The 17,474-nt window shown below is 58.3% G+C and overlaps 1 protein-coding gene across 1 annotated transcript in view; it reads left to right on the top strand.

Moving 5' to 3' along the window:
• The first annotated feature begins 7,417 nt into the window (after window positions 1–7,417).
• The window catches only part of SORCS2 (sortilin related VPS10 domain containing receptor 2), a 491,606-nt gene continuing 481,549 nt past the window's right edge, over window positions 7,418–17,474 (top strand). Inside the window, exon 1 of the mRNA XM_043906091.1 lies at window positions 7,418–7,927. Within this exon, the coding sequence (XP_043762026.1) occupies window positions 7,439–7,927 (489 nt within the window). The 5' untranslated portion in view covers window positions 7,418–7,438. The remainder of the gene's footprint in view (window positions 7,928–17,474) is intronic.

The raw sequence follows: 17,474 nt of genomic DNA, 5'->3' as shown, positions 1-17,474 counted from the left end.
AAATCTGATCATGCTGTTCCTTCTCTGAAAACCCTAGAAGGGTCTCTTTGATCTCAGGAGAAGCCCATTCTCTCCTCCAGTCTAAAGGGCACGGCTCTGTCCTAGGCAGTCAGCCACACGTGCCCGCCCCGCGCGGACCAGGCGCCCTCACTCCTTTGACCCCTGTCTGTGCTGCACCCTCTGTTTCACTCCAGCTGGGGCCCAAGACCTGCTCAAACGTATTTCTTCCCGACACAGCCCCTCAGGCAGAATAAGTTCTTCCCTGCCTGTGTCTTCCTCGTGCTCAGCACATATTTCTGTAATAGCCCGTGTTCTCTGGAGTGTTCGTGCTGCTAAGTGGAAGGAAAGAACTACCAGGTCAGAAAGTCGGGGGAGAAACTGAATTCATCAAAGTCAAGCAGACTGTTAAACTGCAGGGCTTTTCTGTCCTTAATCCGCACATGTCGCACCTTAGAGATGGGGTGTTTCCTAAGCCACGCACCCCACAGAAACACCCTTCTGGGCATCTCACAGACATTTATCCACACACAACCGATGACCATTCTCACCGAACACACGAGAAGACAGAGGTCCAGAGACGCTCAGTGACTCATCTGCAGGGCGCAGCCCACACTCAGCTCCAGGCTCTCTCCTCACCCCCGCTCTGAGCTCATTTCCCCCGACAAACGCCAGTTATGCCTCCACGAGGGGGGCACTTTCAGACGCAGGGCACCCACGTGGCAGGCAGGCATTGCCAGTGCATTCACAGCCACGTCTGAACCAGGACGGTGAGCACCTGTGTCCAGGCTGCCTCTCTCCAGCTGTCTGATCCAAGGCAGGTTACTCAGCTTCTCTGGGCTTCTCTGCTTCTAAGATCAGAATAACTGTGCACCAAAACACAGGCACACAGGAGGCAACTGGCATGTTTGGCCCCCTCTTGCAATTCCAATGGACCCTGGTGTGTGGTGGAGGTGGGGGTGTGTAGGGGGCACTTGCCTTCCGCCGTGGGTGAGGCTGAGGAAGAGGTGGGCCCCCCGAGGCTGGCTGTGTCCCCCACCTTTGCCCTCTGCCCTGCTTTTGTCTCCTCCTTCACAGACATTCTGTGGGCTCCTACCATGGTCCGGGGCTGTGCCAAGACTCTGGCCTCGGCGATTTGCCCCAAGGACGGTTTCTGTTTGGTTGAAGGTCTGTCACTCCTGAGTCCAGCCTTCTGCCCCTCCGCCCTGCCTGCGAGAGGGACCAAACTGGGCTCTGGCCCCAGGTGAGGGACCCCACGCTTCTGGGTCCATGGGAGCTACGTTGCCAGGCCTCCCCTGGTACCCACAGGAGATGGCTCGGTACTACGGTGGTCCGAGGCCCCGAGGGCTCCCTCCTGCGTCACACCTCCACCCGGTAGGAGAGGGGCTCCCTCCTGGGAGGAGAGAGGGGCGTCTGAGACAGCTCCCTTCCTGAACCGGCCCGCGCTGGTCTCTATCCCTGCTCTCTGTCCCCACAGGGCTCTGTGTGACAGGAAAGATGGGATCGGCAGGGCTCAGGGGTGGCCCAGGCTCAGGCCCCAAGGCTGCACTTCCCCACTGCACGGGGTGGGCTGGTCACTGTCCACGCCAGGAGCCTTGGTCTCACCAGGTGTCAGTGGAGCTGATGCTGGCCCGACCGGCTTGGGGGGAAGACAGAGGTGAAAGCCAAGGCAGAGGAGCCTGGCCTGGAGGGACCCCCCCACCCCCAGGCACAGGCCACGACCCGGGGCTCATCCGCATGCGGGGAAGCCTGAGTGCACGGCCACCCCCGTGCTGCTGGTGGAGACCTGGGCAAGCCTCCGCCTTGTTAGCCTTGTTATGCTGTGCTGTAGCTTCTTCCGCTGTGATGAGGAGACGGTGTGGGGCTCTCCGCCGCCCCTCCTCCCCCAGGGGTAGGGTGGTGGAGGGCATGGCAACCCTGCAAAGCTCCTGGGGCAGAGCTGGCGAGGTAGGGCTGGGAGAGCGTCTCCATGTCTCTGCCCCAGTGTCATCGACCTGCCGTTGCCATCGCTGGTGCTGACCTTCCCGAGGCTGCCTGCCAGCTCTGGTCACCGCCTGGCCCCCTGGGAACCACGATGGATGCTCCGGGGACCAGGGACCTTCTCTCCCCGCCCGGCCCCGCCCTGCACGCAGCCCCCTGAAGCTCTTCCTCTAAGGCCCCTGCATGGTTTTCCTCCAGCTCCTGCTCCACGCTGGCCCCTCTGCCAGGACCACGCTTCCCTGTCTCTCCACCAGTTCCTGTTTTTGCCTCCGATGATTTGGTCTGACCCCTTCCCTGTTCTCTCCCGGGGGCCTGGACTCAAGCCAGGCACACAGTAGGTGCTCAGCAAACATTTGATGAGCAGGAGAGAAATGAACCAAGCTGTTTGCAGCACCTGCCATGCGGCATCTGTGATTAAAGAGAGCCCTGCTGGCCGGAAGTGGCTGGCGGTCACCTGCGCCCTGTCCGGCCCGGCCTCCTGCCTGGCTGGTCTCTCACGCCAGGGGTTTGGGGTTTGGGGGCCCGCAGCGTTGACACTCCAGGCATGGAAATTCCTGCCTCGAGCAGGAAGCAGCCACCACCGCCACGGTTGCCCCCTTGCCATGCCACCAAGGGACCGCCACCGCGTCCTCTGTCTCCCCCGCGGCGGTCTCGCCGTGGGGCCCCGTCTTCCTCCTCCGTCTGGACACGCTTCCCTTCCATCTCGGGATCAGACTTCTCTTCTGACTGGCCGACCCCACTGCCGCCTCCGTCTCCCCTGACAACCCGGTAATGAGGTTGTAGAGCTGATCCTTCCCCTCAAAGCTGTCCCCTCTAACCCTGTTGTTCACTGACAGTCATTAGGAGACTTGTCTGCAAGTCACGGCTGCCCCCCTGCCCTGGAGCAGGTACGGAATGTCTCAGGGTTCCTGGGGGCCGAGCGGGGTGGCTGAGGGAGTGGCCCGGGCACCCCTCTGTGGAGCCCAGCCCCCCACCAGCCTGTCTGGATGCTCGGCCTCCCTCCTACCGGGCCCCCCGGTGTCCCTGGTGAGGTTCTCTTGTGATTCCTTGACCGTTTCTGAGATGGACAGGCTGGGGAGCTGTATCTCTTGAGCTTTGCCATGATTATAAAGATAAATTAAAATGTTGTCACTAAATTAAATTAAAATATAATATTAAAATATTATCAAAGAGACCTTTGATAATTAAAAAAAGCTTGAGATGTTTAATGAGCAGGTGGTCTGATTAAAAGCTGGAGAGAAAGCCTGGCGGGCTACTATCCACGGGGTTGCAAAGAGTCGGACACGACTAAGCAAGCATACAAGGATGCAAGGTGTGGGGTGGGCCCGGAAACCAGCATTTCTAGCCAGTTGTCATCAACGCTGATGCCACAGGTCCAGAGCTGACACATGGAGAGTGCCCCAGTCAGGGCTGCACTGGTCCCATTTTACAGGCGAGGCAAGTTTCTAAAACAGAGAGGTGAAGCTGGGCGATACTCAGGACGCCCAGTCGATGCATGAGGACGTGGGCCTTGGAACCCTTCAAGTAAATCACGGCCCCCTTGTTTGGAGATTGTTCGAGAGCTTGTTCGGAGGTTCTAGCAGGGGAGAGCAGCTACCCGTATACCCTTGACGGACGACCGGTCCTCCTCCGCCTGGGGAGGGCATCCTCTTGGACTGCACGTGGGCGGTGAGGGAGGAAAGGGACACCGCCTAGCCAGCCGGATTGGCCGAATCCACCCTGGCGGTCAATGCGGTGACAGATGTCACAACCTGATCGCTTCATGTTGAGGTTTGACAGAAATCAATAAAATTCTGTAAAGCAATTATCCTTCAATTAAAAAATAAATTAAGAAAAATTACTGCCCCCTGCGTGCTGTGACCGTCCTCACCTTTAAATTGGGGAGAACAGGACTGCCCCCGTATGGACATCAGAGGTTCAGTGAACGCTTCCATTCAAACAGTGCTCGCCCAGAGGAGGCGCCCCGCAAGGGGCACCGACCACATGTTTCTGTTGTTGCTATTACTGGGAGGAGGAGTCAAGGGCACGCCTCTGAGCAACGTCCCCCTGAACCCCAGAAGGTGGCTCCCTTCCTTTAGGCTCCCAGATGTCTCCCTGGGAGCGCCTGCTTCCCTGATGTCGCTCTCTGTTTAGCGGGCACCTCCCCGACCAGACTGTGAACTCCATCAGACTGTGTGCCTCCCTCATCAGACCGTGGGCCACCCCCATCAGACTGTGAATTCCACCACCAGACTGTGAACTCCACCCTCAGACTGTACATCTCCTCCATCAGACTGTGCCTCCCCCATCAGACTGTGTGCCTCCCTCATCAGACTGTGCGCCTCCCCCATCAGACTGTGAATTCCACCACCAGACTGTGAACTCCACCACCAGACTGGGAACTCCACCCTCAGGCTGTGAACTCCCCCATCAGACTGTGCATCTCCTCCATCAGGCTGTGAACTCCCCCATCAGACTGTACATCTCCCCCATCAGACTGTGAACTCCACCATCAGACTGTACATCTCCCCCATCAGACTGTGAACTCCACCATCAGACTGTGTGCCTCCCACATCAGACTGTGTGTTTCCCCCATCAGACTGTGCATCTCCTCCATCAGACTGTGTGCCTCCCACATCAGACTGTGTGCTTTCCCCATTAGACTGTGTTTCCCCCATCATACTGTGCACTCCCCCATCAGATTGTGAATTCCCCCAGGAGCAGGAGCAGGCCTGATTCAGTCCGGAGTCCAGTGGCTTGCATGGAGGTGAAGAGGTAGGATGCTGGGGCTGGTTTCCCAGTCTTAGGATCTTGCTGTTGTGAAGAATGAGGTGTTACAAACCTGGGGAGGGTTTAATATTTATTCCATGCACCCAATACCAGGTACTGAACCCGTGTCCACACGTTGCCCGGCTTTGCAACGCCTCTGTCAGCATTCACGCTCCAGCCGTCAGCCACCTTGGTGGGCGCCACAGACATGGCCTCTGTGGCCTCCCGAGATCCCTCTGCACCAGGGGTGTCAGACAGGAAGCCTGCTTGACGCTCTCCTTTGCTTTCTACACTTGCCTGTGCCTTTCTCTTGCAGCCATGTGTCTGAGTCCCTGACGTGGGTCACTAAGGAAGGTGAACACAGCAGGTAGGAGGCACCCAGAAGCTGGCTTCCCTCCACTCCTCCTCCTCCGTCTCTGCCCGCCCCCGTGCCCAGCCGCCCTGGCCTCTCTCAGGTCCCGGACGGTCATGTCCTAAGGCCTTCTTGCACCTGTCCTCCCCCCGGCCAGAGTGATGCTATAAGAACGCCGCTGCCCTCGCTCCCCTGCTTGAAGCCCCCCGGAGTCTTTGCTGTGCTTTGTGAACACAGATCAGGCCTGGCGCCTTCCCCCTCTGAGCGCTCAGCTGCTCTGGGACGTGCTGCAGCTCATGGGCTCCCCCTCTGCTGGGACGGCTCTTCTTGCCAGGTCCATGCAGCTCCTTTCCCTCTTTGCTCAAAGTCACCTGGACCCCAGCACCCCTTCATCACCATCCCACACCTGCCTTGGTTTCTCCTGGTTATGTAGCACTGTCTGGGTTTTCTCCCAGATCTGCCTATCTGCACGAGGACAGACACTTCTCCTCAGAACAGGGATCTTGTCTTCCTCTCTCATCACTGGGTCCCCAGGCCCAGAAGTGTTTGTAAGCTGAGAAATCTGGGGGAAATAACGTCTCTGAGCTTTGGATTTAGATAAGGGATGAGTCAGGGCTTCCCAGGGGGTGTTAGTGGTAAAGAACCTGCTTGCCAATGCAGGAGACGTAAGAGATTTAGGTTTGATCCCTGGGTTGGGAAGATCCACTGGAGGAAGTCATGGCAACCCACTCTGGCATTCTTGCTTGGAGAATCCCCATGGACAGAGGAGGCTGGTGGGCTACAGCCCACGGAGTCGCAAAGATTCGCACACGAGTTTGCAGCTGAGCTCACACGCACCCCCGCACCTGGTCCTCCCTCCCTTCAGCCCCGCACTGACCCCGTTCTGTTCTGCTCTGTCCCTGTGTTGGACAGATGTTCCTCCAGCTGTTGGCTCCCCCCTGCTCTCCTGACCCTGGGCATGAGCTGGAGAGTCAGACTCTGACAGATTGGGAATTTACATGGTGGAGGGGTGAGGGCATGCTCTGAGGTAGGAGATGGCAGTGTAGATATCTAGTCAGCCCCATGCCCCCTACCCCAGCGCTGGGCACAGAGCAAGCCCAGTCTCTTACTGAGCATGAATTCTGGTTGAATCTGGGTGGGCATGCAGAAGAGAGGGTGCTGGGTGGTTGAGCTCTTTGGGGGCCAGCAGGAAGCCCCTCTGTCTATCTTTCCTGAATGTTCGAGGCTTTGCTGCTCTGCCCTGTTAGGCTCTCTCTGTGAGCATTCTCTCTTTCTCTTTCTGAAACAGAGACCCATCTGGGAGGAGAGTTTGACAAGGGCACTGAGCCTGAGGATTTCTAATGCAGGGGCCACTGAGGGGGGTGGGGGGTGGGCAGGGATGGAGGCAGGGCGGCCCCTGGCCTGGCAGGGGATGCGGAGCTGACTCTTACATTCAATTCTGCCTAAAGTAGTTCATGACCTTGGGAGAGGGCTTCCACGCTCTGAGCCTCTCTCCCAACTCTGCGCGGTGGCCTGCCAGGCTCGGAATGGGACCTTGCCCACACCCTCTCCTCGCCCAGGTGTCTGTGCTTACCTTCAGGGCTGCCCCCTTGGTGGCCTCCGGGGTTGGGACAAAAAGCCACTATCTGCAAGTCCGGAAGCCTTGGCCGCAGGCGTGGCTGCAGGAATAGGTCGTCTGGAAGCTGCCTTAGGGTTTTCGAAGTACTCCCCCTGCCCACCCCCAACTTCTAAAGGTCTCCTCCTCATCCTCAAGGTGCTGGGTTCGATTCCGACACACTGCTACTGCTTCAGAGGCCCCTGTAAGAGACTACCTTTCCACTTATGATCTGGCTTCGTCCTGTCTCCCTGGGGCGATTTCGCCCATGATCGCGTCCACTTGGGGGTGGTCTGTCTCCGACAGCAGACTCTCAGCTGCTGAACCAGGCCCCCGGCTGTGCTCAGGCGGTTATCCCCAGTGCCTGGCACTTGGCTCTTCCAGAGTAGGTGCTGAGTAAATGCAGGAGAAAGGGCTGGAGGAAGGGCGGAGGGCAGCAGAGCGGGGAGGAGCAGGGAAGGAGCAAGGCGCGGACAGGAGTCCGTGGCCTGTGGCCCTGGAGGGTGGGGGCGCGCCCCAGGACCTCCTCCAGCCCCGGTTGCTGAGCGTCTGGCGCTCGCCCGGGCGGGCTGGGGCTGGCCGGCAGGTGGCGGTGCGCCCTCGGCTGCGTGGTGGCGGCGGCGGAGCGCCGAGTCCCCTCCTCCCGCCGGCGCCCTCCCCTCGCCGGCTCCTTTCTCTGCGCTCTCGCTCGCGCTCCCCAGCGCCCTCCGCTCTCCCGGCCGCGGTCTCTCTCGCCCGCGCCGCCCCGCCGCCGCCCCTCGGCGACCATGGCGCTCCGGGGATCCCCGCGCGCCCCGAAGGGCCCCGGCCCCGCCGCCCGAGCCCCGAGCCCAGGGGTGCCGCCGCCGCCGCCGCCGCCGCCGCCGCGCTCGCCGCGCTCGCGGCCGCTCCTGCTGCTGCTGCTGCTGCTGGCCGCCTGCGGGGCGGCGGGGCGCTCTCCGGAGCCCGGGCGCCTGGGTCCCCGCGCCCGGCTGATCCGGGCGCCGCCGAACCCGCGTGCTGGGCGCGCGCTGCCCGGCGGTGGCGAGGGTCGGCAGGCGCGCGACGAGGAGCCCGGTACCCCGGGTCCCGGCCAGGCTCCGGGTCCCGGCGAGGACGGCGCCCCCGCCGCGGGCCAGGGGCGCTGGGCGCGGGCAGCGCCGATGGCCGGAGCGGCTTCGCGGGCGCAAGTCTCGCTCATCAGCACGTCGTTCGTGCTCAAGGGGGACGCGACGCACAATCAGGCGATGGTGCACTGGACGGGCGAGAACAGCAGTGTAAGTGACCTCCGCGCGCCCCCCGGGGGCCCTGACCCGGACACCTCTGACTCCCCACTTCTGGACGACCCCGCGGTCACCCCGCTATTCTCGGAGACCTGGGGACGGGAGTTACCCCGGCGGCGCCCCTGCTGTCCCTGGGCCACTTGGGAAGAGGTCTCCAGATACGTGAGCACCCTGCCTCACCTCTGGGGACATTTCCACTGATTTCCAGGACCCTGAGCCGTCTGGGGGCGCCCCCACTGGCCTCCAGATTGCAGGTTGGGGGTGTCTCTGGAGGTTTTGGGACCCCAGCCACCTTGGGACGCCCCCAGGCCTTTTAAGATCACTCCCAACTCGGTGTTGCTCCTCGATCGCCTTCATGCTCCGCCGGGTCCGCCCAGCGCTGCTTTGGGATTTTTCTGGTTCCAGGACCCTCTCCACCCTGGTCTACCCGGTACCCGCTCTTGGCACCTCCACGGGCTCCAGGACCCCCGCGGTCAGCCCGGCGTCCGGTTCTGGGGCCGCCCCTCTTCCCGTCCCTAGGACCCGCCGCCGGACGCACCTGGATGTGCGGGGATCCGCTAACCCTGGGAGTTGGGCTCCGCGCGGCGCTCTGGCCAGCTCCCTGCGCTCCCCGCCCTCCCCCACCTTCGCCGCTACTTTGGCCTGGCTCCAGCTGGAAGTTGGACACCCTTGCCCAGCAAAGACACTTCTGTTAGGGTCCTCTGGCGCCTCCTTCCACCAGCCCTGTGGGTTGTACCCACTTCCTTTGGGTGGTGTGGCAGGGGTATGGGGCTAACCCTCACCTATCTTCCCGTGGGTGGGGTTGGAGGTGGGGAGCACAGCCAGCCTGCCCTCCCACCTCGCTTTGCTCCCATCCCAGTAGATGGCCCAGGATCGTGCTGAGGTCACCTCCTAGCAGCCCCAGATGGCGCTAGTTTGGGGATAGGGAGTGGGAGTGGCCGGTTATGGGGAGACAGATGGGCACCCCTCCTCACTCCCTTCCATCCCTGTCCGCTCATTGCCAGGGGCTGCCCCCAACCCTTCTCCTTGACCACTGCTCCCCAAACTTCTGGAGAGGTGGCACAGGGCCAGGCCCTGCGTCCATCGGGAGTGGAGGGGTGGGGCCCAGGCGCGCTTCGAGGCAGGGCAGGAGTGTAGCCTGTGCTGGGCGTGCTGTTCCTCAGCTCCTCTGTCTAGCCCCTTCGTGCTGGGCGCCCTGGGGTGGGAAATTCTGCCGGAGAAGGGATGTGGCGGGGGAGTGAGTCTGTTGGTGCAGGGGCAGCGCTGGCCGGGCCTGCTTGGCCCAGAGCTCAGTGCCCCGCTGGCCACCCTCCCCAGCCAGCTTCTCCTGCCAATGCCAGGTCTCTGGTATCTGGTCATTTCTGCCATCTCCAGTCAAACTGGATGCCCTGGGGGTGGGGCGGGGCCGGGGCTCACTCCCTGGGCAGGGCTGGCCAGCAGGAGGCAATCAGGGCCCTGAGGGGCCATAAGGAGGGTAGCAGGCGCCCACCTCCTTGGAAGAGCCCTGGGCGTCCAAGTGTTAGTCACTCAGTCTTATCCGACCCTTTGAGACCACATGGATTGTAGCCCACCAGGCTCCTCTGTCCATGGGACTCTCCAGGCAAGAATACTGGAGTGAGTTGCCATTTCCTCCTCCAGGGGATCTTCCTGGCCTAGAGACGAAACCTGGGTCTCCTGCATTGCAGACGGTTTCTTTACCATCTGAGCCACCAGGAGAGTGCCTGGCCGTCCAAACCTGCACGCGTCCGGGGAGACGGGTCAGACCCCGGACGTGCAGCTGGGCCCTGCCCTTCCCTCGTTCCGCTTTCCTTCCAAACCTTGCCCTGTGTACCCTAAGCTGTACCTTTGGGGCTGCAGGGCAAAACCTGGACACCAGTAACTCAACAACTACAACTCAACAACAAACAAATATTGACTCCTAAGTCAATCCTGTGGAGCCAGAACATCCAAACCAAGACCCCCACCCACCCCAGATTCGTCCAGAAACTAATTCCTTTTAGCTTTGTCGGGGGGAGGGTGGCTGGTGGGGGTGAAAGAAGTTAGGGAGAGACACGGAGCGGTGGAGACCAGCCTCCCAGATGGGACCAGCACCTTCAGGGCTCTCTGAGCGCCAGCCCGCCGACCCCCATTGACTGCAGAGTTGCCTTGGAGAGACGAGGGGGCAGGGCCTGGCAGAGGAGCCCGCCTGGCTTTTCTCCTCGGGGACAGTGGCTGAGTTGAGTGGGTCCCTTATGACTGTTTCCTGGCTGCTGGCAGGTGAATGCCTGGAAGGGGGAGGTTGGGAGTGGGAAGTGGGAGGGGGGTGCTGGTTTCTGTCTAGTGGGGGGCAGGAAGACCAGATTTGGAGAGGAGCTTTGGGAGATGCCTTGCTCCCCTGGAGCTAGGAAAGGCAGTACAGGCAGGGGTGACTGTGGGGAGCCGGGCGTGGCCTGGCACTTAGCAAGACACTCAGGAGGCGGAAGCCCAAGTACTCATGGCTGTTAGCGTCTGTGGGTGAGAAGGCGGGCAGAGCAGCCCGGAGATGCTGACCAGGCGTTTGGATCAAGCACCTCCCACTTCGCTTGTCAATGTCCCCCCCTTCCCTCGCCCCATCACCCATTCTCTGGAATGGGAGACTGGAGTCCTCTCTGGAAAAGCACATCAAATTCTTTGGCTTTGGCAGCAGGTGATGCCTGAGTTTCACTTGCCTGGGGAAAACTCAGGAGGAGTGAAAGCTGTAACCAAGCGCTGAGGAAAGCCATTTTCCCCCCCGTCTCTAGTTTCTTAGCACTCCGCGCATGCGTTACGTTATTTTCTCCACTCTCAGAAATGCGCTCCAAGTCCCTCTGGCAGCCACAGGGCCAAGGATTTTAGCCAGGATTCTGCACTTGGATCACCTCCGCTCCTCCGCTTGAAAGCCCCATCTTTGAAAGCGGCAACAGGAAAGAAACTGACTCGAGGCTGATGTGCTGAGCAGAGTCTTTTCAAAATTTTATTTCTCTTCGTTTGCACAGGTATCCGGATCCAAGGAGCTAGGCTCTGCCCAGGTGCTTTACGTGAGCAGAGGAAGTGTTTGCTTTACTGTGTCAGGTGTTTTTCAAAGTTAATAGAAAAAGCATTTGCTGAGAGGGGTAGGCTGCTTAAAACGGTATTTTAGAGCATCTGCAGAAAGGAATGGCGAATCACAGGATGTGAGCTGGCTCCAGGACAGGCCCCGTGGCTGTAGCGCTGAGAACATATGTGCTTTTTCCTTCCAAAGGCTTGGTTTCTTCCTGCTCCCATGGAGATGCAGAAGTGGACTTGCTTGGAAGTTCAGACACTGCCTTTCTGTCTGCCGTTTAGCCATAGAAATGAATTGTTAGGTGTGAAATGAATGTTTCATTGCAACCAACCGGTGTTACCTTTGATGCTTCCAGACGGGGTGGTGCACAGAGGCTCCAGGTTGTGAGTCTCCCTAGCTGCCCTCAGAGGCAGAGGGGTGATTTGGAGGCAAATATGACAAGAATGAGGGCTTCCCAGGTGGCTCAGACAGTAAAGAATCCGACTGCAATGCAGGAGACCCGGGTTCCATCCCTGGGTTGGGACTGAGCAACTAACCACACACACACACACACACACACACACAGGACACGTATGACAGGATGCAGGTCTCTGCCTCCAGGCTCTCTCACACACACACACACACACACAGGGCACGTATGACAGGACGCAGGTCTCTGCCTCCAGGCTCACACACACACACACACACACACACACACACACACACACACACACACACACAGAGGACACGTATGACAGGATGCAGGTCTCTGCCTCCAGGCTCTCTCTCACACACACACACACACACACACACACAGGGCACGTATGACAGGACACAGGTCTCTGCCTCCAGGCTCACACACACACACACACACACACACACACACGGCACGTATGACAGGACGCAGGTCTCTGCCTCCAGGCTCACACACACACACACACACACACACACACACACACACACACACGGCACGTATGACAGGACGCAGGTCTCTGCCTCCAGGCTCACACACACACACACACACACACACACACACACACACACACACACACACACGGCACGTATGACAGGACGCAGGTCTCTGCCTCCAGGCTCACACACACACACACACACACACACACACACACACACACACACACACACACACACACACACACACACACACACACACACACACGGCACGTATGACAGGACGCAGGTCTCTGCCTCCAGGCTCAGGGTTTCATGCGACCCCAATGGGACAGGTGCTGTGCCCTGTCCCAATTTTCCCGCTTCCGGGAAATCCCACGGTTATATATTTAAGTACAGCTCATCCGCAAGCCTTTCTTTAGGGCAGTGGAACTGTGGCTTTGACACGCTAATGGACGGAGCTTCCTGCAGCCAGGCCCGGTTGTTTGGCTTTGTTACTGTTGGGCCACGGATTGGCCTGCCCTGCCCCCTCCCTTTTCTGCTTCAGCTGTGTCCTTGTTTGCAGGATTGGGTTGGAGATGTCTAGGGGAGCAGAGATAATTCTGCCCTGACTACCCCGCTCTCTACTGGGGGAGCTTCGGGAACCTAACATTTGTGCATGTTTTATACCCAGAGACACAGAGCTCCAAATTGGAGCATGGAGCTTCTGAAGGTGTGAAATGGGTCACACCTGACACACCTCTCAGAGGTCAAGTTCCTTCCGGGCAGTTGTATCAGCCTCCCAGGGCTGCCACGACAAAGAGCCACAGACTGGATGGCTCAAACAGCAGAATTCATTCTCTCAGGGTTTTGGAGGCTGGTCATCCAGGGGCTTCCCTGGCGGCTCAGCTGGTAAAGAACCCACCTGCCATGCGGGAGACCTGGGTTCAATCCTGTGTTGGGAAGATCCCCTGGTGAAGGGAAAGGCTACCCACTCCAGTATACTGGCCTGGAGAAATCCTTGGACTGTATAGTCCATGGGGTCGCAAAGAGTCGGACACGACTGAGCGACTTTCACTTTCACTTCCATCCAAGATCAAGGGGGCAGTGGGGCTGCTACCTCCCAAGGCCTTTCCCTCTGGCTTCTCAATGGCCGTCTTTGTGGTGGTGGTGTTCAGTCATTGAGTCGTGTCTGATTCTTTGTGACCCCATGGACTGCAGCACGCCAGGCTTCCCTGTCCATCACCAACTCCCAGAGCTTGCTCAAACTCATGTCCATCAAGTCGGTGATGCCATCCAACCGTCTCATCCTCTGTCGTCCCCTTCTCCTCCTGCCTTCAATCTTTCCCAGCATCAGGGTCCTGTGGGGAAAGAAGGGATGGTCATGCAAAGTTAAGATATGGGGACTGAGCACCATCTTCCCCAGTGGGGAAATCAGGGAAGGCTGCCTGGAAGAGGCGCTATCAGGGTGAACTTATGGGTTGAGTTGGGAGAGCACATGGGAGATAGAGAGGAACATTCTGGGGGAGGAACTACTTGAGCAAGATCTGGGAGGTGGGAATGTGAAGGTACGTTATGTGTCATCTAAGGAGACAGTGAACGCATTGTGCATGAAGAGAAACCAGAGGAAGGAAGTGTGAAAACAAAAGATTGGTTGAAGTCAGCTCCTAATGGGTCCCAAACATGAGGCCCACGGGCCCAGTGTGGCAGTGTGGGTGATGGGTGCTTAAGCATCCGCTTGCCTGGGTTTGTACTGGCCCTGCCCCTTTCTGGCTCTGAGATTTGGGGTGGACTGACTGAGCTCCCGAGGCCTCAGTGTCTTAGATCTGGGGGAAGTGATGGCTTGAAGGTCTGTCTGCGGTGCGGGTTCAGTAGGATCGTCCGTGTAAAGTGCTCCGACAGGGCGTGGCCTGAAGCAGGGGGTCAGGGAGTGACCGCGGGGCCGGGCTGAGTTTCCGCCACCACCCCGGAGGCAGCGTGCAGGGCGGGCTTGGGGAGAGCCTGAACAGAGGCTCAGGGAGGAGGCTGCTGTGGCGTTGAGACCTGGCCCAGGCCCTGGAGGGGGCAGACGGAGGGGAGAGTGGGTCTGAGAGCAGGCTCCAGGGAGGATGGACAGGGCGTGGCTGCCCGCCTCGGCTCCGGCTTCCCTCTCCCCGCTGCAGGCCTCTCTCTTTCCTAGAGCGGCACTGGCCTCCTGGCTGGCGGCCAGCCTTCAACGTCCAGAGGACCATAAAGGCCTTCATGGAAAGCCCTTCGGGTTCTTGAATGAATCCGGTGACAAAGCTGATTTGTAGTCTGGCGTCTGATGGCGGGGGGCTTCGTGGTGACAGCTGTGATCCGCTCTTGTGGGCGGGCTTCGTGGCTCCAGCGTCTTCCATTTAAGTCTACGGAATCTTCCGTGAGATATTTCGGAATTCCAGGCCACCAGAGCGCCGGCGTCCAGCATTGTGTGTGGGGTGGGGACTGGATTGGAGAGAGATTTAGTTCACGGTGCGGCTGAGTTGTGGCTGGTCTGTGCTTGGCCAGGGGGCATCTTCCCTGATGAAGTGCTGCTTCTCTGTCTAACAGCCTTCACCGAGGGCAGCCAGCGGCCACCTGGACAGAGACAGAAGCAGACAGAGGTCAGGGATGCGGTGACCAGCACTGAGGGGCCGTCACATTTGCTGTCAGGAAGTCAGCTGCGCCAGCCTGGGCCTGGTGGCTGGACCAAAATGATGAGAGTGAGGGCAGCCGGTGCTGAGGGGCAGGCGGTGGTGAGGACTCGTACGCTGGGGGGGCCGGGTCTAGGGGAGTCCTGGCATGCAAGCTGGCAGTGTTGTCGTGGTGGGGGGCGTGCCTGTCTTGGGTGCAGGACCACCTGGGGTCTTTGGCATTCTTCTGTGCCTGGAGAACTCACTCGAAGTTTGAGAGTCCCAGGCAAGAAGAGACCTCACGTTAGCCTTCAAAGCAGCTGCTTTCTAAGAGGGCCTGTTAGGGCTCAGAGAATGAACTTACGGTTGCTGGGGGCGGGGGTGGATGGGTGGGGAGGATGGAGGGAGGAGATGGCTAGGGGGTTGGGGATCGGCATGTCTTCCTGGCTGTATTTAAGGTTGATAACCGACGGGGACCTTCTGTACAGCCCAGGGAACTCTGCTCAATGTTATGTGGCAGCGTGAACAGGAGGGCAGTTTGGGGCAGAACGGATACATGCGTGTATGAGGCTGAGTCATTCTTCTGTGCCCTTGCAACTGTCACAGCATGCGAATCGGCTAGATTCCAGTATAAAATAAAAAGTTAAAAAAAAAAGAGGATCTGTTAGGTGCTGGGGTGCTGAGCAAAATCAGTCACAGCTCCTGTCCTGGTGGGACATTGGGACTGGACAGAAATTTATTACAGAATTCTGGTGCCCTCAGGATCTGTGCTGGGGAGGTCCTGGAGGACTTCCTGGAGGAGGTGATGCTCGAGCAGCTCTGAAGGGTGGGTAGAGTCACCGTCACTGGGGCTGAGGAGGTTGGGAGGGTGAGAGGGTGCAGGCTGATGGTGAGGTATGGAATCCTGGGAAAGCCCGGTGCACCAGGCAGAGAAAGAACAGGTCTGTCAATCAGGAAGCTTGGCTCAAAGGCATAAAAACAGTCCTGTTAATAAGGTTCCCAGACACATTGCACAAATCTACTTTTACTTTAATGAAGTGGCTATTTAATTTGTAGTTGCATGAGGGTTCCTGAGAGTGTTTTAAGGAGATCATAAATTAGCTTCATTCTGCTGCATGCCCCTTCAGATTAGAAGGCAGTCCAGCGCTTGGTAGGCCTCCTTTAGAGTTCCTGTTGTTTTAACATTTGGTTTTAGCGTAATTGGTCAGAGGCAGGCGCAGCCCCCCAAGGATGACACGGGGGAGTGCAGGGCTGGGGGCGTGACATCACGCGCTGGCAACATGCCCGGCACCCCCATGGCGATCCCCCAGTTCAGAAGGACCCGGAGGGGGAGCTTGTAAACTGCCTTCTGTTTGGGGTGGGGAGCTTCCTTATTTTTCTTTTTTAGCATCCAAAGAGTGAGTTATTTACAGATGCTTCCCAGTGGCCCGTTGCGCCCTCACCCTCCTAATTCCCGAGTTGGTGCGGGTGCTTTATGGAGCGTGGGGCGGTGCTGGTGAGCCTCGAAGCCAGCTGCTTCTGCAGCCCTGTTCCTGGCCAGCCTGTGCCCAGGTTTCGCAGCTCAGGGAGCAGGGGGAGCCCTGGCTGTCGTCGCGGTCATGGCGAGGTCTCCGTCCCCGGGGTCTGGAAGGTGAAGCTTGCATGGAGCGGTCTATCCCCAGCCTGCTCTTGCCGTGGGAATCCTCGGAAAGCCTCATCCTCTGTGTGAGTGTGGATGCGGGGCACAGAAGCGCCGTGAAATCACGCACCTGTGGCTCTTCCAGGAGTGCCAATGGATGGCGGGCATGGCGAATGCCCCACGCCACGTCACGCGGGCTCCCACGGTGCGACCACCCCTGACCTGTGCTGCTTGGGTTGTAAAACACAGACCCGTTCAACCCGTTCCCAGCCCCCTGGGATCTGGCGATGACGGATGGACAGCCCTCGGAGGGCAGCAGGGAGACCCTTCCTGCTGCAGCTCCGGGATTCCAGGACTCACAGCGTTGTGTCATCTGTATCCCGATTAAGCTCTGTATGTTGTTTTAAACATTAATGGGAATCCTGGAATGGGAGCTCTCACTGGAGAACTGGGAAAGAAAAAAAAGGAATGAAAACTCCGCTGTTCTTTTGAGGTAGAAAAGTTGCTTCTTAATTTTGCATCTCTGCAGCAGTCAGTTACTGCATTCGCCCAGAAAATTACGATCATTTAATTAGTTTCTTCTCATACCAGCTCGAAGATCTTAAAATAACAGCACCCTCCTTCCTTCGTGATTTTCTTGCAAAAGCCGATCATTCCCGTCAATGCTGAGCTCGCCTTGACTCCAGCAGGGCACATCTCTCGCATGACACTGTGTCCTGATGCTCGGAGATAAATTAAGTTCAAATTAAAGGGAGAAAAGAGCCAGGCCGAGTGTGGCTGTTTCTATTCAAATGACTTTTAATTCAGAAAGGGTTCTTTATGAGTGTCTGTGCCGTGCGTATATCTGAGGCGTCAGAGATACCATCTCCCGGGCTTTAGCAGGAGAGGCGGCATTTAGGATGGCCTCCATACTTCTGCTTCGGAGGTAATTCTATCTTAGAATAACAATTTCTCATCATTTACATATTGCTTCTGATTAGTAATCATGAAGTTAATAATCACAGCCCCCTTTATGTGCCCGTGGCTGTGCCAAGCACATCGCAAGCATCATCTCATTTACTCCTGTGAACAGTCCTAAGAAGATGCAACTCTTGCACTCATTTGACAGACAAGAAAAGCAAGGTTCGCAGCATCCAGGGGACTTGCCCAAAGTCACACAGCTAATACAGGCCCAAGATGTGACGTCACTCTTCACTCTTGAGCCTGAGTGCTCTTTTTTAGGGCAAGAAACATTTTTGCATTTTTTTCTTTTTTATTATTTCTCAGTGGTGGTTCAGTTCAGTTCAGTCGCTCAGTCGTGTCCGACTGTTTGCAACCCCATGGACTGCAGCACGCCAGGCCTCCCTGTCCATCACCAGTTCCAGGAGTTTGTTCAAACTCATGTCC

The sequence above is a fragment of the Cervus elaphus genome, chromosome 6 (genome assembly GCF_910594005.1).
Source record: "Cervus elaphus chromosome 6, mCerEla1.1, whole genome shotgun sequence".
Lineage (NCBI taxonomy): Eukaryota > Metazoa > Chordata > Mammalia > Artiodactyla > Cervidae > Cervus > Cervus elaphus.
The sequence above is the reverse complement of the archived record's forward strand: the minus strand, read 5'-3'. Positions and strand labels throughout refer to the sequence as shown.